This window comes from Setaria viridis, chromosome 1 (genome assembly GCF_005286985.2).
Source record: "Setaria viridis chromosome 1, Setaria_viridis_v4.0, whole genome shotgun sequence".
NCBI classification, from domain to species: Eukaryota; Viridiplantae; Streptophyta; class Magnoliopsida; order Poales; family Poaceae; genus Setaria; species Setaria viridis.
Genome location: NC_048263.2, coordinates 28,957,490 through 28,977,315, shown reverse-complemented (window position 1 = coordinate 28,977,315; position 19,826 = coordinate 28,957,490). Strand labels below are relative to the sequence as shown.

The 19,826-nt window shown below is 43.8% G+C and overlaps 1 protein-coding gene across 1 annotated transcript; it reads right to left on the bottom strand.

The window, feature by feature from the left end:
* Positions 1-18,906: 18,906 nt before the first annotated feature.
* LOC117850474 (uncharacterized) lies at positions 18,907-19,611 on the bottom strand. The gene is made up of 2 exons (XM_034732332.2): positions 19,441-19,611; positions 18,907-19,346 (listed from the first exon to the last, which is right to left on the bottom strand). The coding sequence occupies exons 1-2, from the start codon at positions 19,517-19,519 to the stop codon at positions 19,156-19,158; spliced, it is 270 nt and encodes an 89-aa protein (XP_034588223.1). The 5' UTR covers positions 19,520-19,611; the 3' UTR covers positions 18,907-19,155.
* Between the last annotated feature and the right edge of the window lie 215 nt (positions 19,612-19,826).

Below are 19,826 nucleotides of genomic sequence, written 5' to 3'. Positions count from 1 at the left end.
ATTTAAATGTCCAGGTCCAGCGCCTAAATATGTGCCCGTGTGCAGAATATGTCCATAGTTTGGTTTTAGTGTTTAGTAACAATATAGTTAATAATGGGGCTAACTTGTTTTTGTCAAGTATATACATGAATCTCATGGATTGGATTAGATCGATCGATTGGATAAGTCTTACGAAAATTATGTAGGAGTAGGACCACATATGGTCCGGCGATGAGCCGTTTGTATACAATGGAGTTTCATATATATCTCCGTGCATTTGTGTATGACGGGTGGTCTAGTTACAAGGCTGTTCATTCTACACGCCCGAGTGTTCATAAAGTTGAAGTGTCCGAAAAGTCTACAAGCGAAATGGTCCCAATTGGATTTGCCAACACCGGTGGGTTTCACAAGGACAAAAATACAGTAAGGTGCAGAAGTTCAATGCCTGGGTGTTCTCTACATGCTAGATGCTCCAATGATCAAGTTTTGTACACGACAGATGCTTAAGCAGGAAGCAGTCACTATTGGAGAGGTGAGTATTCGTCCATGATGTTAGTATTGGTGGGATTTTGGTTCGGTACTAATGCGCCGAATTAGTACCGGGTCCAAATTTTCGGTCCCTGGAGATCTTTTAGTACCGGGTCACAACACCACCCAATACTAAAAGCCGGTACTAAAGCCAAAGAGACTTTTACTACCTGGCAATAACATCAGTAGTTACTAAAGATACCTTTAGTACCGGGTGGTGTTATTGCTTGGTACTAAAAGTCTCTCACGGGTTACTTCAAAAGGAAAGCATATCTAACTTTATCACATGTGCTGTGTAGATGGGAGCCTTCGGCTGTTCAGAATTTTTTTTGGTGCAAAGCCATTTGGTACCGGTTGAACTGCCCGGTACTAAAATGCATTGCATTTAATACCGAACTAGTGATACCGGTCAGGCACCCGATACTAAAGGGGGTTCCCGACCAGTACTTAGAAGTCGATCGTCCAGCAGTGGGTGTGGCTGTAAAGGCAAGAAAAAGGTGAACCTCATGATCTAGCGATGCGGAGTTGCAACACACTGGATCATTTGATGTTTAGTGTTGCTGCTAGGGTTCCAATGGCTAGGTCATCCGGTGTTTTTAAATAATAACCTGTATACAGCGAGAACTAGTTAGAGGGGTCGAGCTTATGGTGCTGTAGTTCAGATAAGCTCTCATATACTTGTGAAGATATACAAGCCACTCAAGTGCTTGTTCATCCAAGGCAATTAATACAAGACTAGTGCTATTTTAGGCTTAGATAGTGTATTTCCAGGTGATCGATCAACCTAGAGGAGTGATCAAGGAGTAATCCAACTATATTCTTTGTGCTTGCCCGCACCTTAGAACCTTGGTCATTGATAAACTTAGAGTCTTTTTTTTTTAGAAATAGGAGGGGAATTCCCCTGCTGGTTATATATATATTAAAAGAAGAAAAGAGTACAAACTCTCAAGCTATGAAACCCAAAAGGAGTGAAAGTAAATAAGAAAAATTACAAGGTATGCTCTAGCCATTGAAACATTGGTTCTTTCCAAATTTCTTTAACTCTATGAAGAGTCCACCTTACAGAAAGCCTCTCCTAGGTTACGAATTACTTCCTGGGACAAATGAGGTGGATTAGCAGAGCAACCAATGCAATTTTTGTCGTTGCAACCTGAATTTCTGAAGCCCTTGTTATGAGATGTAACCCTCTTGCTCCTTCTAAGTTCCTCATCCGAAAAGATAAGATCAACAGGAACCTTTTGAGACTTTTTAACTTCTTCCACTTTCTGAAGTAAGGCTTTGGACCAAGGTCCAGCAGATGAAGAGACCTTCTGAATCATTTTTTCCATAGGAATGCTTGGGGAGGAATCTTTTTCTGGGACAGGGCTTGATTTGTCAGTATAATTAGCTCCTAAGGTTGGAGAAATAAAAGGAGCAGTTGAGGGACTGGCAATATTCTCTAGTAGTTTTCCCTCAAAGACAACACTTTTATCTTTGGCACCCATTTGATCAGATATACAAACTGGGGGCAAGGAGAAAGGAGATTTAGGTGGCAGGTTAAACTGAAGAGCTTGCTCTGACTGTATAAAATCCATAGCTGGCGAGGATAAGAAATTTTTAGCCAAGTGTAATTCATAGGATTCAAAAGCTGAGCCACAAAGAAATTAGCCCAGGATAAAGGAAATTGAACTTGAGTTTCCATATCTCCCGAGGAGAAATGTTTTGCCCAGTACCTATATGCCTCTATCGTAGGCTGTGAAGTTACAGAATTCTTGAGAGCTGCCATCTAAGAAAAAAACAGGGTTCTAGATTGGCTCAATAATACCCACAATGCCTAGCTGCATATCAGCATTAACTGCATGTGCTTGTATATTGTCATCATCCTGATTTAGTTGCCCATCTAGCAGTTCATTCACGTTGACCTCATCTTGGAGCATATGCAGGGGCTGTCCATTATCTTGAGGGATGAAGACATTGACATCCACAGGTTCAAAATTAAAATTTGCAGGGGGAGGCTCATCACTACTAGAGGAGTCTGTCCCTTCTATGATCTGGACATGATCAACTGCATGATCAACTGCAGGTTCATCATCATCCATAACGGCTTCTGCTTGTGCTTGATTTTCAATGTCCCCCAAGTCATCTACCATTTCCATATTAAGATCAATATCTAGAGCATTTCCCTGCTGGGGCATAACATTGTCATTAGCATTTGGAACATCCTGATGTTGCTGAATGTTGGGTCCCCTTTAGGCTGGTAGTGCCTGCACAATTGGCTCAACAGTAGCTTGTGGCCTAATGAAGGGCATCTTCCTGTGCTTGAGGCCCATCAGGCCATAGTCCCCACTGTGCACCATTCTCAGCTTGGTTGATTGCATTAACCCCTACATTAGGAACATTGGCACCCACAACATTGGAAGGCTGACCATAACCAAAGAAATCAAACAAGTTGGGGTCAACATCATCAGGTGGTTGCCCCTCATCAGCAGGACCAGCCCCTAACAGCCTGTAACTCAGGATCTCAACTTGAACAGTCCAAAAATTCCCTTCAAACTCTTCACCCTCAGAACATACTAAGAACCATGGAATTTCTAACAAATCAACCACTCGGACTTTGGTAACAATTCATGCCAAATTATTCGGTTCCTCCTCCCAAACCATAAGCCTACCAAATTCAGCAAACAACATCTACTTTTATCCAGGAGTCTACTATATTGAACCCAAGAAGCATAATGCAGACCTCACAGTTCATGGTGATAAGCTTATTATTCCACCCTTTATTATGCTCAGTGAACGTAATCCGATATTGTCCATAGTCATGCGGTCCTCCCCCAATCAAAAAATCCTTATCATGGACAAAGTGAAAACGCACAAATGCTTGATCTAGGGGGCAAGGCTGAATGGGATGTATAGCAACCCTTTTATGATTGACCAGAAAAGCTTCAAGAAGTTCTCGGATTGATTGGAAAGTAACATGTTGCTGCGGAAGAAGCTCAATGTGGGTGATGGCGACATCGGCTTGGTTACGACGTGGAGCTCCAAGAATGACCCGCGACATAGGCTTCCTGAAGCCTACCACCTGCCGCTGACACCCGCGAGGCAAAAAAGAGGTCAGATTAACAAACTTGTAAGCCATTAGCGCTTCCTGGAAATCCCCGAAGAGAGAGAGCGGGTTTGATGGGGAAAAGATGTTTTCTTCACTGGAATGCAGGTTGCTTGGTAGCACTGATCTTAGAGCGCGAGGAAAAAGGCGAGAGCGGTGGTGCGCTGCAGAGTTCAGAGGAGCAGATGACAATGGCGACTCCGTCGGCAAAAGGGAAGTTGAAGGGGCGTCACTAGAAACCCCGACCAGCGCAGGACATTGCCAAAAAATTGTTATTTCAGGGGATGTTACAGGGACACCCAAAATTGTACTGCCCAAGTATTGGAAACTTCCAACTAAAGGTTCGGATTGACCCAGAGGTCCACCAGTCATAAGCACAGGGTTGCGAAACCAAGTGTCCACTTTAACGGACACCCATTCATCTGCCGGACAGGAGGGGAAGGTGAGGCCCTCTTTTGGAAGCCTCGGAAATCTCGACGTGTATCTGCAATTACTAGCCGAATGGCCTAGCCTGAAGCAAAGGCCGCATCGAATGGGCCTCAAACAAGCAGCTTTGGTATGGGAAGAGGCCAAACATCTGGAGCATTGATTCTGGTCCAGCTTGACACCATATTCTGAAATCGAAAATGAATGAGACGAAACATTAACATGCTCTTTGATTGCAAGCCCATTTAAGCCTGATTGCCTTGATTGCCCCAAATTAAGGTCCAAATCAATACCATTAGTGGAATGATTCCTAGAATTTCCGCTATTCATAGTTGACCTTGCTGCTGCTCGAGAATTTGAATAAGATTTTTGAACCCAATGTGATCCAAGACGACTGAAAACCAAATTGTTCTTGGAAGATGAAACTGCAGCCTGAAATTCTTTGAAAATGGATGTGATTGCCCAATGGGGATGGAATTAGGTCCTGTCAAAGGTGATCGAAAGGCATTGCGGGACTTCTACTTATCGGAAGAAATAGCGACCCAAGGAAAATAAGTGCCTTGAGCTGCAGGAATGACTGATTTTGCAAAAATAATTCCCTGATCAATATAGAGATGGAAGGCGACCTTGAAAGAATCACACTCATAGGTGCCAAATCATAAACCAGAAGGCCAACTTCTTTGGATGCAATAGAGAATAGAAAAACCCAATCATCAACTTCAGAAACATCAAAAAGAGTTGATGAATCTCCAAGAACAGATTGCAAAATGAAACCCACATTGTCCACTGTAAGCTTTATACGAGATCGAGGAAATGAAGCGAGAAGCGAGAACTTTGTTGGGGAGGAAGGCTGAGCAGATACTCAAACACCCAAAAGGGATCGTACCTTGGTCGCAAAAGAGAGTCCTGGATGCAAGTCGACATTAGGGACCTCCATGAAAACCACGGAAAGACATAGGAAGGAAACTGGAGAGAGGGGGTGGACGCCAGGACCAGAGTGGTCACTGGCGGCGAGAGAGATGGTGGACGTTGGGACCGGAGTGGTCACCGGCAGTGGGGGCAGGGGGAGTCTCAGTCCGCCATGAGCCCCCTCTGCTTTTTTCCCACCCCGTTGCAATACTTGGTAAACTTAGAGTCTTGGAGTCTCGGTGGCTCTTGCTTGAGTAGTGTCTCTAAGGCCCTATTTGGTATAGAGCGGCATCAAGAGTCTCTGCCTTCAGGCATGACACATTGTGGGTGTTCCAACATGAGCTAGGTGTGGCCTTAGTGAGCGTTATTAATAACATGGGATAAAATCCTTGTGCCAAGTTTGCACTCTCTTGCTCATCTCTTTACTTGCTACATTTACACTTCTACATTTAGCCATTTACTTATTTACTTATTTGCTCATTCCCAGCCGCGGCGGCGAGGAATGCGGCGGCGAGCAGGAGCGCGAGCACGAGGAGAGGCTTGGATGACGTCATGCTTGGTCTCGATCTCTAGCTTCTCTGCAGCTGTGGATCTGCTTAGTAGTAGCTGCGAGTGTGTGGATGTGTGTGATGCGAAGCTATGCATGTGAACCAAGCGTATTTATAGGCAGCGAGCAACGAGCTGGCCGTCTAGCTGCCAGTCAGTGGAAGGCTCCGGCCAGGGCCGGCCCTAGGGGGTGGGGGCAGGGTGTGTGGCCGTCCCGGGTCCCCAAATCCCAGGGGCGCTACCCTAGATGTGCTTACTGCCCTGCTGCGCAGGTCGCATGCAGCATGGCTCAAAGCCGGTGAGCCGTAATTTATTTATGCATGCGGCAGCCCGATAGACAAGTAGACGATGCGATCGAGGCGATCAAGTGCCAATTCATCTAATCATGATTAGATCCAATTCCTTTGATCCTTTCCTTCGCTCAAGCCTGGTACTCCGTACTCGACCGCCACCCAGGGGCTAGGGCTACCGCCGCTTGCCGGTTCTCGGCTTGTTGCTTGCGGTTGGCGCTTGTGTAGGTAGTACTCACTACTCAGCAGAAACTCTGAACTATCCTCTTGTGGCGAACAGCCCTGGGTATGAACGACACGGTCACATGGGACGGCGGATGGGCGGAGATTAGATCTCCATCGTCAATTCACTTCTGTGATCAGGTGATTTAATTGCCAATTCCCCAATTCTCCGTACCATTAATTATTAATTCACTATCACAAGTTATTTAATCTCAACTGATTTACAACTATTGTGTATTTATAATAATTTTAGCATCGTGGGATATCATGTCGTCTAGAAAATATGAATCAGGTAACGAGAAAAGGAAAAGAAAAAGATGTGTGGATGAGTTGATAGAATCACAGAGATGAGCTATGGATAAATTTTGCAAGAGTAATACGAGCGCTTCGACGAACCCAAATGAGTTGGCAATAGTTGTTGTGGATGAACCAACTAATGGGAATCACAAAGAAAATGTTAACATCAACGTCGATGATAACAATGTAAGTGACTCTGAGCACACAGTAAATGCATCAGGTGCAGATGCACAGTCTGCTAGTGTTGACAAGCAACCAGTTTACACTTTAGATATTTATGATCCAAAAAATTGAGATAATCTTGATAATAAAGCAAGAGACATATTAGTCGAGAAAGGGCCTATAAGAGAAGAAAATATCAAATTTCCTCTAGATGCTGTCTCAAGACATTTTTCATATGCTCATTATTCTAGAAAATTAAGAAATGAGGAGGTACATGATAGAAAATGGTTAGTTTATTCGAAACATGTTGATAATTTTTTTTGTTTTTGCTATAAGATTTTATGTCTAGCAGTAGCAAGAGTCCTAATTCCTTAAATACATTTAATTTATTGGTAATATTTCATATATATTTATTATAATGTATATTAAAGACCTTGAATTTTACTTTCGCCCCAGGACCTCCGGATCTCAGGACCGGCCCTGGCTCCAGCCGGCCATCACGGCCGAGAAAGATCGTCGGCATGCATGCAACCGTGTACTCCAGGGGCGCCCCATGCACGTACAGATCGATCAGGTACACGATGATCAGTGAAAGGCTAGCAGTTGGGAGATTGGCAGATCGCATTAACGGACGCCTTTTCGATCGTGCGTGCTGGTAGAGGCACGCTAGCTGCTGCATGATCAGCCTATCCACGTAGGAATTAAAAAACTTTCTTGGTGGAAAACATGCACGCCAAGTTTGACCCATGCATGTGTGCATTAACAAGGCAAGATTGTTTATATTGCGGGCTCCAATGAGGTGTCTTACACGCAGGCACTGAGGCAGGCAAGCCTATTCATGAATAGGATAGGATAAATATATGTCCAAATAGATCGAGCGATCTAGTGAGCTTCCTGATCTGGATAAGATATCTTCTGCTCAGTTTGTCAGAGGGATGAGGAAGCGTTCAAAAATGAGAATGCTTTGGATCTACCTATCATTGGTGAAAATGGCTGTCTGGATGGCTTTGGAAATTTTTTCATCCAATGGTCTGACTGTTGATGTGGGAGCTAAGATACTCGACCTCTTCATGTATTATAGATAAATTCTTTTAGATAATGAAAGATTTCCGGCTTCATACATTTTCTTTCAAGCATGCATATCATAATTACTATTGAACATAGCCATTGCTGACAGATTAGGCACATGTTCCAAATACATGAAGCCAAAACATCAGAAACTCTAATGCATAATACGAAAACAACTAGAAAAGAAAGAAATTCAAAATTTCCATTATGTATCTTGAGTAATCTCTTTTCGCGGCTTGTTTTTGGAAGATCGTCGACTCCAAATGAACCAACTTCGCCACAACCAGGTGAATGTAAATTCGGAGCATGAGCCAAGTCCGACATTGCTCGAAGCTAGGACCACCAAAGCAGATCATTGCAATCAACAATCCCACACCCACCCACAGGCACGGGGGATATGTAAGATACCAGCTGCAGAAGACTCTGAATTTGGCAACTGTAGTACCGGCACAAAGTTCACCTCCATGCAAAAGTTTTTCAAAAAGTCACCCTCCACCGAGGATATGATAATAGTCGCTGCCGCCACCAATTTTCACCTGGAGATCCAGTGATGGGGAAGGAAGATGTATTGATGGCGTCTTCAAGAAGAAAACAACACCCAAATGCATCGCCGTCAGCAGCTGGTACCGCGATCAGCATGGCTTTCGCCAGCATACCCCAATCCACCGCAACATAACCTCAAGAGTCATCGAGATGTGTCACGTACCACGCAATCGCCAACCACCAGAAGCTAAAAATGCTAGTAACCCCAGTGTCAGCAGGGTGCATCCCATACCACACCAATGCTAAACTTTGAGGACTTGAGCGCTCGTTGCTAGGGAGGAAAACGAAAACGATAATTCTCGATTACCGGGAATCGTTTTCGAGATTTTATCGCTTTTCAGGTCTAAACGAAAGCGGCAGCGGTAACCGAGGAAACGAAAACGAAATCGATAAAAAAAATCCGAAATCGAATGTGAAAACGATTTTACCCTCTTCCGATCGTTTCCGAAGATTACCGTATTCTGCCGGTATTTAACCGTCGGTGATTATCGAGTTCACCTGGAACGAGGTCCAACTTCTATCCTACGAGTCATGGGCCGATGGCCCAGTCCGGGGAGCTGCATGTCGAGGCACAGCGCACACGCGACGCCGGCCCCAAGCTCAAGATCGACCTCATCAGTACTGACTGCCTGGCCTCGCGGGATGGGTCATGGCCTCATGGGTGAAAAAAAGCTGACAGTGGGTCCACCTTAAATAAATAAATAAATCTTTAGACCAGTGTTAAGAGACAACTGATTTTATTATATTCTCATTCGATTGGATATGCCCGTAATTCTGTTCACGTACACATGTTGACTACTAGTAGTTTAAGTCATGTTTGTAGAAAATCTTCAATTAAGCATGGTGAAATAAAAAGAAACTAAACATGTTATAAATTTAAGAATGATTTCTCATTCATTCTATTATTTGAGATGTGGTGGTAAACTTGTGTGTGTTAACGTCCTATTATTATTCATATCATCACGTCTCTTGATTGTTATAAATATGTATGATACTACTATGTCTTAGGTATGCGATTGTGTCATGGATGGTTGTAAATGTGGATTAACATTTTAATCGCCATTACTTGCGCATGAGATTAATTATATGACAAGTATTGTGCTCTACAGTTTGACGTGTTTATCGCTTTTGAAATATCATTTTGATGGATTTCGATCGTTATCGATGTATTTTCGATCGTATAATTTTATTTTTGAAAATACCGACACCGTTCTCGTTTCCGGCAATATCGTATCGATTTCGTTTCCGAAGAAAAAAAGTGAAAGTGAAAGTGGTGGACCCTTCTTTTGATCGTTTTCATCTTGTCTGACCAAAGTCGTCGAGTCCATCCCGTGATGCCACTACCGCTGGCGAGGAAGCTGGTAGCAACCGCCAAGCATCTGTGCTACAACAAGCATATGTATGTATGTATGTATGTATGTATGTATGTATGTATGTATGTATGTATGTATGTATGTATGTATGTATGTATGTATGTATGCATGCATGTATGTATGCGTATATGTATATGTGTATGTATGTATTTATAATATATAGATATATCACCATGACTACCACAGCTCCTCGGCTCCCTCCAGAGCCCTGCATTGTGAAGCCCAAGCCCATTCGAGGGGGTGCAGAAAGCAGTGACCATCATAGGAGATGACTGATGTAGCTCAACACCTCACTGCCGTCAGCCACAAATGACTGCTAGCTGCTACCGCTGCACCCCGGGCACTCGCATGGCCATGGCAACCTTGCCGCCGCCAGCCACCGACGCATGGCCATAGCCAAGTTGCAAGAGCTGCCGCACAACCATGAACTCCCGTCACATGCATGGATCTGAATCCTGATCAAGGATGAGGAGAGGGAGAGAGAGGGGGAAAGGAGGGATCGGCTGCCGTTGCCGCCGCCACCACAGGCTAGCAACGATGGCGGCCAGTGAGGCTGTTGGCTGGAGATATCCAGGACGGGTGGTGGAGTCGCCGCCTGAATCACCTCAATGAGACGACACGGGGGCTTCCGTCACAACAATAAATTAATGTACAATGTTGAAGAAAGAGCAACACAATCTTCTAGAAACTTCCCCATAACTCATGATACATGATATTTTCTATGAAGGCATTAGATGTTGTTGCCATGAAGAAATTAGAACAATGTAGAATATAGATATTTGTCTAGTAAAAACTTTAGAAGGGGGGACATATGTCATTACTCTTTGAACTCCCTTGGCCTATTGAGCACGGTGAATGAGAGAGTATGGTATATGAGAGCAAGGTAGTAGTGCTAGGTGGAAGAAAGAGTGAGAGTGTGAGTGTTTGGCTAGCCACCTAAAAGTGTAAGAGTGCTATGTTGTAATACTACTGTTGTTGCAATAAAGAGAGTATTTTGTCAAATCTATGACCTCGTACTAGTAGTAATAGGCCCACCCATTCTCAACAAACAACATCACTTTAGTAACATCCATGAAATTGTTCTATGCTTTTGTGCGCCTCCTCTATGCTATATACATTGTTCAGTTAGTTTATGCTGATGGAAGAAGCTTCGAAGATACTCTGCTAGCACATTCTTTATTGGGCAGGTTTCCAAAATGAAGAATACTAAGCTTGTTTGTAGGCTAGAGAAAACGGTGCTGAAGGAGGCACCCTATAGCTTTAGGATATGTCTATTTTCATTATATATTGTAGAAAATAGTTTTTATAAGGAACTTCGTATCGTTGCACATAGCAATTATTTCAATATAAACGGTTAAGTTGGTGACAAGCATTTGGAAATTCAATTTTACTTAATAGTTTGTACAAAGTTCTAGTACATCTATATTTAGCATCATGTCATTACAAATATAATAACAGCAACAAGCGCAAGATGATCTCGTTATACATGCAAGGAACGGAAGGGAAAATAAGGGATAAGAAGATTATGGAAAATCCATTTCTGCATTTGGATCATGTTGAGGTCGTAAGAGGAGGATGGGTCATGGACGTCCACGCGCCTTTATTTGTGGGGAGGAAGAGAGCAGGAACCTAGTTTTATATTCATTCGTTAGCTTCCATTGCAACCCTTACAAATCAACCTATTGCTGCCAGCCAAAGCCCGTTAGCTTCATACCTAACGTTTCTTTTTTTCTTTCCCTTTCTAGTTCTTTTTTTTCTTTTCCTCTATATTAGTTTTTTCCCTTCCATTACATTTTTTTTCATTTATGTCATACAATTCTCTCATTATTTTTGAAAACAAAGATTTTTCTATGTTTTAATCTCATTTTAACAAGTTTAGTTGATCACGTTGTTTTAAATATTGAAAATTGATTTTGAATAAGTTTTATGAGAAAAATTAAAAAATTTAAATAAAACTTATGTGTATAGGTTGTTTAGAATAGTTTACAAACATAATTTTCCCCTTCCCTGCTGACTGTTATCAAAGAGTAGTTGTATTAACGAATTGTGTAAGGAGCTCTTTTGACAACACACTTGTTAAAATTGTGCTAAAAAGTTATCATTGAGAAGTTATGTGGATACATTATGTATAAAAGTTGTGTGCAAAACCCTAACAACATTCTCATAGGAAGTTATGCTTGAAAATTATCATTAAGAAATTGTCATGAGAAATTGTAAGGAGAACTTATGGTAGAAGTTGTATGGGAAGCTTCCTGCATAATATTTTGTTGAAAGTTGTGCTAAAAATATATCTTGAGAAATTTATATGCAAAAGCATGTGCATAACTTTTTAAAGATAGAAATTTGTAGGAAATAAAAAAAGATAAGGACATCACACATGTAACGGAATGGGAGATAAAGAGGCTATAAGTTAGAATACTGCAAGTTGCCAAACATTTATCAGTTTTTTTCTAATCTAGCTATTTACAATCCACCCACATGCATGCAAACTACTCTTGGCAATATCTAGCTAAAACAAACATATTCTTGATCCTCAAGAAGCTCCTAAAACTGCAAACGGCATGATGATAGTAGAAAGGAGAACTGCAAATGAACTAGGGGGTCAGTTGGTTCCTGTATGGTGAAATACTTGCAGGCGCGCTATTTGGTTTGTTGGATGGGTTGGTCTGGAATGATCCAAACCTGCATCCGAGCCTATGCTGCTATTCGCTGGTTCGAGTCATCAGATGACATTGTCTGCAATCACGCTTATTCTTTTGTAGGCAAGCATGCAGCGGAGGTGCGGGACCAACTAAATCCGAAGAAAAAAAAACATTAGATGAGCCTAGTCATTTGCATGCAGGGCCGATCGATGCCACCCGTCTGGCAAACCAAACAGCCTGTTGGTGACAGTTGGCCGTGTGCTGGTGTTGGCCCGTATGCCAGGATTGGAATGGTAGTGGCGTGGTAGCATGATGATGGACTACTGTTTTGTTGCATTCCTTTGCACTATGCCTCAGCTTTCGACTAAACCCTGTAATTTCCTTACCATGGTAAGGAATTTCGGAATTTCCCATTTTGAAAAAAGATTAGAAAAGATACGCTATACTTCAACAATATACCTTGGATTCTTACTTTATTATTACCGCCATACCGTGGGAGGACGGAGGTGTGTCCTTCAACTCATCATTCACACCACAGGAAATGCATCAGTGTGTGGTCACAGAGGCCTGAAACTATTTCTTTTTTAAAAGAAATTAAAGCCTTCTCCAATGGTGAAGTTGGTGCATGGCAAAAAGTCCTGCCAAAGGAAATGGGTTCGGTTTTGCCTCTTCCTTCTCAGCAGATCAAACGTTCGCATGAAAACCGCATGATAGTTATTTCAAGAAGTTTTATAGAAAATTTATGCGAATGAGACTCTGAAAAAAAATTATTGATGTCAAAGACTTATTTTGAAGAAATCTCACGAAAATTTATGCTAAGAAGTTTCCTAATAAAACACTTATCATAAAAGTTTTTGAAATAAAATCTAAAAAATAGAAATTTACATAGAAGAAGCATTATATAAAAAAGAATAGTCAGAAGGGGATCCATTGTGCGCCATGAAGCCTCTTGGCATGGGTGCCAATCAATAGGTCTTGTTGGAGGACATGGTGCATATATGATAGCCCGGTATGGCTTGGACCCACCTATATATGGTTTTTAACCTCTACTCCCTCTGAAAAGAGTGTTCTTTTAGAGTTCAAAATTTGTCCCATAAAAGAGTGTCCTTGTAGCTTTTGGACCAACTACATTTAGTTGCATGCATAATTAATTGCCTAAAATTTTCTGTTACCAAGGTGCATTCGGCATTTAATTGACAATTTTTTTTTTGTTTTCCAAGGTGCATTTTACCTTTCCAAGATGCATGCACATTTATTTCTAACTTTTTTTTTCTCTTTCCAAGATTTGGTTCATGTTGATTGAATGCTTTAATTAGGGGTATTCATGTCATTTCTCATGGATACTAATATGTCTTAAAAATTCTAGAAGTGTTTGGTGGTTACTAGTAAAAGTTACGTGCGGCACGTACGTGTTTTTAAAAAAACATAATAAACAAGAATTATGTAATATTTTATTGAACCAATGTAGATAGCAAAACGACATTAGTCTGAACTATTCGATAACCTAAGTGCACTTCTAGAACATGCTGTTCAAATGGATGTTTTGTTCTTCCATCAATTATTCTACTTTTTCCTGGGTACTCGGCTTCAAACCAAAGAACACCACCATATAAAGATGCCTCTAGGATCTTGCAAAAGCTTCGTGCTATTTTTAGATATTTTCTTTCATCTTATCTTTTACTCCTGTCAGCCCACCTGAAATAAAATTAAAATGTTGTAATATTACATGATCGAAAAACTACAACTTGGCAATGATACATTAAATGTCCTAAACTTGGCACATGATACTAAATTAAATATTGCAACATCAAGTATATGTAAATTTCAATCAGAATGGAGGATCAAAACATGATGTTTCTCTAGCTGTCTTTGTAATTAGATTGTTCACAAACGAATTCATATGTTGAGTAGATCGTTGGACATAAAAATGAACGTTAGTTCCACCAATGGACCTATCATGTTTCGCAGCTAATATGTTAATTGTTTAATATGTGAACAGAAGTTCCTAAATCTTATTTATTAGAAAGGAAACATGCCCACTTCTTCGAATATGAGGCTAACCAAAACAATATATAACCACGGATATATTAACACAATGGTATCCCCAATTCTTCAGTAGATCCAGATATTAGTGCTAGGAGTAGAATTCACCATTGACTGGGATAAGATTGTTAAGAATTAACATCTGAACTGGGTAGTCCATTAAGTGCTTCCTGGTTGACCACACAATATTATCCCAATCAACTGATGGAGGAAGCATCTTATAATCTTTTTGCATGAAGAAACCCTGAAAATCATGAAGGGATATGTTACATTCATCTTATAGATGAATTGAAAAGGCAACTACATGTAACATTGATGCTAGCGTACTGAACCTGAGACTCTTCCTCAATTATGTCAATTCTTTCCAGCCATTTGACAGAATGGGCACCAGTGACATCTGGGACTATGGCGCGGAGAGGGACAGAGGGTATCCATGGTTACGCTTGAGTACCTTGGTAACAGAACATCTGGGACAATGCCGTGACTACTGTATCATGTTTTGCAGCACAAATCTTCAGCTAACAATAAGGGTAGCACCGATCAGAACAAGCAGACTTTTTTTTCGATAATACGCAGGAGAGCTGCGTATCTTTTCATTAAGAAGAATTAGAACAGAGTTCTTACAACGCGGGTCATCCAGGCACACGCACATGGTTGAGAGCGAGAGGCCGTATTACATTAGGAAAGATAACAACTGAAAGAAGAAACAGACTAGTCTGATGGACTAATGGGTTCTAACCCCTACAGCTGCAGCCGGCCATCCCAAAACTGACATGTGCCTAGCGCCGGCTTCCATCCATAGCTGAGCCTGTTGAATGATCACCGCGGTCAGATGAGCAGCAGATTGGGCTGTTGATCTGCTAAAAACTCTGTCGTTCCTTTCCTTCCAAATAGTTCAGGAGATCAACATGAATGAGGAGTCAAGTCCTTTCCTCCTGTGCTCGGTCAGTCCCAATCGCATTTGCAGCCACCAGTCAATCACTGTCCGGCCAGGAGTTGGAACTTGGATATTCAGTAACCTGCTGACTGCATACCAGATCTCCTGTGTATAGCAACAAGTCGCGAAGAGGTGGTCAGCAGTCTCAACTCCCTGATCACACAGAGCACAATCAGTGTTATCTTGCAGGCCCTGTCTGTATCTCCTGTCCGCAGTCCATAACCTGTCCCTAATTGCTAACACATGAAGAACTTGACTTTCAATGGTGCCCAAGTTCTCCAGATTGCATTGGCTGCAGGGAAAGTTGTAGCTCCTTGGAATAAGAATCTGTAAGCCGATTTTGCCGTGTATGTACCTGTGGAGTCTCATTTCCATGAAACAATGTCTTCGACTCCCGGCTGAAGGATGACAGTATCAGCTATATGCCATAACTGAATATACTGCAGCAAGGCGTTTACTGTTGGCCGTCCAACAACATTGGCAATCCAGCGTCGTCCCAACAAAGCTTCAGCAACTGTTCTTGTTTTTGAAATTCTTGGCCTCACCAGCCTGCATAGATCCGGTGCAATGTCACATGGAGATGCATCGCCATTCCATCTATCTTTCCAAAACAGCGCCAAGTTACCATCCCCCAATTGCACATTGATTGACGCCTGAAACATCTGGCAAAGAAGTGGATCGTCTCCAAACTGAACTTGCAAATGTTTCCAGGGCCTATTGGCATCTGTTCGCTGCAGCCATAACCATCGCAACTGCAGGGCATAGGAGGCTAATTTCAGGTCCTGAATCCCCAAACCTCCAAACTTTTTCGGCCTGCATACACCTGTCCAGGCAACCATGCACTGCCCACCATGACACCTTTCTTTCCCTGCCCAAAGAAATCCCCGGCGACGCTTATCAATTTCATGTATGACCCAGTCCGGTACTTTCAAGGAGATGATGGCATGGATGGAAATGGCACTCATGATGCATTTAACAGTTGTGAGCCTCCCGGCCTTGTTCATGGGGTTGCTCGCCAAGCCAGCATGCTGTTAGAGATCTTGTCCACAAGAGGCTGGAAGTGAACCTTTTTCAATCGGCCTGTTGACAGTGGCAAACCAAGGTATTGAATTGGGAAATCAGAGATTCTTGCCGGCAGTATGTGACTGATCCTGTTAACCTGCAGTTCTGAACATGCAATTGGGGCGATGAGGCTTTTGTGCAGGTTTGTGTGTAAACCTGATGCATTGCCAAAGAAGAGCAGGAGTTCCCTGATTGCCACCACATCATGCAACCTTGGAGCAACGAAGAGCATGATATCGTCTGCATATACAGAGCACTGGTGTTGTATTGCTGGGCTCGCAGGCGGCGTCAGGATGCCATCCTGTGCTGCTTTGCTGATGAGACGGTGTAGCACCTCCATAAGTAAGATGAATAGCATCGGAGATAAAGGATCACCTTGCCTCAAACCTCTTGCATTGTGGATAGTTCTCCCTGGTTCACCATTCAGAAGAATTCTGGTGGATGCTGTAGAGGTTAGGGAAGCAATCCAGTCCCTCCATCGTACTCCAAATCCCATAGCTTCCAGCACATGCAGTAGAAAGACCCAGTCCACGGTGTCAAATGCTTTGGAGATGTCAAGCTTCAGGAGCAACGATGATTTCTTCTTGCGGTGCAGGAACTTTGCTGCCTGCTCGACAAACTTGAAGTTATCGTGAATGGATCGGCCCTTGACGAATGCACTCTGGTTAACATCAACCAATTTGTCAAGTTCAGGTGCAAGTCTGTTAGCCAGAAGCTTTGCAACCAATTTAGCGAAGGAACAAGCAGACTGAAGCTCCTTTCTCGGGATGATTTGGTTTTAGGCACACATGCGCTCCTCGCGGCGCAGTCGAATGTTGATCTTGAGCATGGAGGCAGCAGCACATCTGTATCTGTAAACCTTACAAAAGCATCAGATCGAACAAAAGCATTTGACCAAAATTTGGTGGTAAGCAGTATCCCTGTTCAAGGAGGAAGTGAGGAACTCAGTACCTGTTCATGGCTCGGCCGCCGCCATCGCCGCCAGCTCCTTCAAAGTGCTATCCAAATCTGATTGGAACAGTTATCATGTCAAAATGCACAGATGACTTAATCTGTCAAACAATAATTCATTGGTGCTCTATGTGTGTCATATTGGTCAACCGACAGTATAAATTGGAAAGAAGCAAATTTAATGATAAATAATAAACTAATATAGAAAGGAAAACATGATGTGCTAGCTAACAGTTGGAACTTAATGTCACTTCATGACATGATATTGTGATTCTTCCATCTTGCACTTTGCTGCTAGTCTTGACCTTGATCTTGATGCTGCCAGAATACAATACCCAAATTGCCGCTAATCTTGACATTGATCTTGATGCTGCCCAGAATACAATTGCCATAATAAAAGAAGAGCTCCAGAAATCACTGTTAGCTTGACTATGTGATTTACCTTGCCCCAAAGTGTTTTTATTGTTCTCAAGGACCTTAGTGTTGCTCTCCAAATCTTATTGGAACAGACAGACTGTGAACGCCATTGGCAACTACACCAACCGCTAGCATGCATGTTAATGTTAATTCATCAATTAGGACATCAGCCCATAGAACTTGTGGGGCTCCACGCGGCTGAAGCTCTTGAACATCTTGGGGTCACGGTTGCCATGAGACCTGGAGCGCAGTAAATTTGGTGGTTGACTGATAAAAGGCATTTCATCTTACATCTTGCAAGCAGCTATTTCTCAGCTAGAACAGTACAATTAAAGGGGCGGCAATGGGTAAACAAACCTTGGAGGAGGCAACATTACACACGATTTATCAATTATAAGGTGGCGAGGAAGGGTACCTCATCATGTCAATCCCTTGAAACCTGGTGGCGTTGCTGGTGAAGATGCTGTCTCCGTCCTCGCCATCGCGGCCGCGGTCGCCTCTGCCAGCCGCAACCAAAAAACGCACAGCGCACGGCCAACTCAACCCGGAGCTACTCTCATGGTATTCAGCGCTAGAGAATTTCAATCTAAGGCAGGAGGCACGAGGTACCTGGATGGGGACGAGGGGCAAGCGTTGTGGCTTTGGCACTATTATTGAGGGAGAGCGGGCACTGGATGTTGGAACGACGAGTGGCCGGGTCATCACTTCATCGATCAGGCGCTTGTACTGGGTCACCACCGATGCTTTCTATTGATCCCTTGGGCCGCCGCCGCCGCCACCACCTTCTGGGCCTGTGAGCCACTGCCAGCGCCGCCGGACATTACATGGGCGGCTCTGGCAAACAGGGAAGGGAGGGTAGGGGCGGTGGCGGTGCCATGGACAAGACTACGGGAGGGCGGCGCGGCTGTTGTCTGGGGCAGGGAACATGTGTTGCGGAGTGTTTACGAATCGGCAGGGGACTGCGAGATCTCGGGGAGAGGAAGCAAGTATGGCAAGTCGGGGCGTGATCCTCGGGCGGGATTGGAGCAGGTACGCGAGCGGGTACTTCAATTTTCCGGTGAAAAAAGTAGAGCTAAAGCGGCAGTGTCATTTTCTAACGTGTGGTTTTCCCTCCTTTCCAATACTTTCCAACACCCCTCGATAATTATTTTGAGTGAGAAACGTTTTCAATTGTTTAGTATCTTTATAGTATAATTATACCTCATTCTGACAATGCAACGATTAAAACTCTAGGTTTGAAGACTTGTGGTGACTTAGTTAACTTTAACATCTTCTGGTAGAGTCTTCATTCCATATATGTTTATGCGTATCCATACCGTGTTCAAAAACTACAAATACGCCGCACGTCACTTCCCGCCGAGGATACTATGCTTTTTGTAGTTTTGCTTAGATTTCAAGCATCATGCTGGTCTCTATAACTCTCGCTATATATGGCACGACACATTATTATTCCGAACCAGCTGCATCAGGAAGACGTACGTGCGCACGTCCGTACACGGGTCTATCCGTACATGCAAGTTGCACGTTATTCACTCGTAACAAAACTTGTAAGGATGCTAGATGCTGCTACTACTACCTACTAGCCACGCCCGTGTTATCTACGAGCAGCTAACAAGAACATCCTCGCTCTACTAGGCAGCTCGATCCGGCTCGGCGTCATGGCGCGCGGGTCTAGCAGCTAGTTCTTCACCTCCGGCCGGCGGGCGCCGCCGGGCGGGCAGCACCTCTGGCAGCCTCCGTGGTACACGCGGTGGCAGCAGCCGTACTCGCAGGCGTGTCCGTACTGATCAACTGACCCGCTGCCGCCGTGCCAGTCGTCCTCCACGCCGCCGGCGTCGCTCGCCGTCGCCTCCTCGGGCTTGTTGTCATCTGCGTGGTGGGTCACAAAGGAAAAAAAAATCATCAGCTGGCACCATCTCGATCGTCTGTAAACAAAACAAAAAAAAATGAGAATCTGACGCACGGGTTTGTTGGTCCGCCGCGGCGGCGAGCACGGCGGCCGACGCGAGGAGCGCGAGCAGGAGGAGGGCCTTGGACGCCATTGCTGGCTGATGAGTCGGTCGGACGGACGGACGTCGTCGCAGTACGTGAAGAGAGACCGAGGAGGGATGACGATCGGAGGTGGCGAGATCAGCTAGCAGGGTTCAGGTGCTATTTATACCGGCCGCGGAGGCGGAGCACGGCGGCGCCGAGATAAGGGCGCATACGTGAGCGACGGGGGCGGCCGAGGTGTGGTGGTTGATTTGCGTGCGCTAGCTCTCTTTATTTTACTACGGCGGCGGCGAACCGCCGGGCAGGTCACCCTCGCTCGTCCTAGAGCTAGCTGCGCGTGCATGTGTCGATCGGTGC

Coding starts and splice junctions, on each gene's coding strand:
- LOC117850474 (XM_034732332.2), bottom strand. CDS start 19,519: ATGGCGTCCAAGGCCCTCCTCCTGCTCGCGCTCCTCGCGTCGGCCGCC. Junction 19,347..19,440: donor CGCGGCGGACCAACAAACCC/GTGCGTCAGATT, acceptor CCCACCACGCAG/ATGACAACAAGCCCGAGGAG.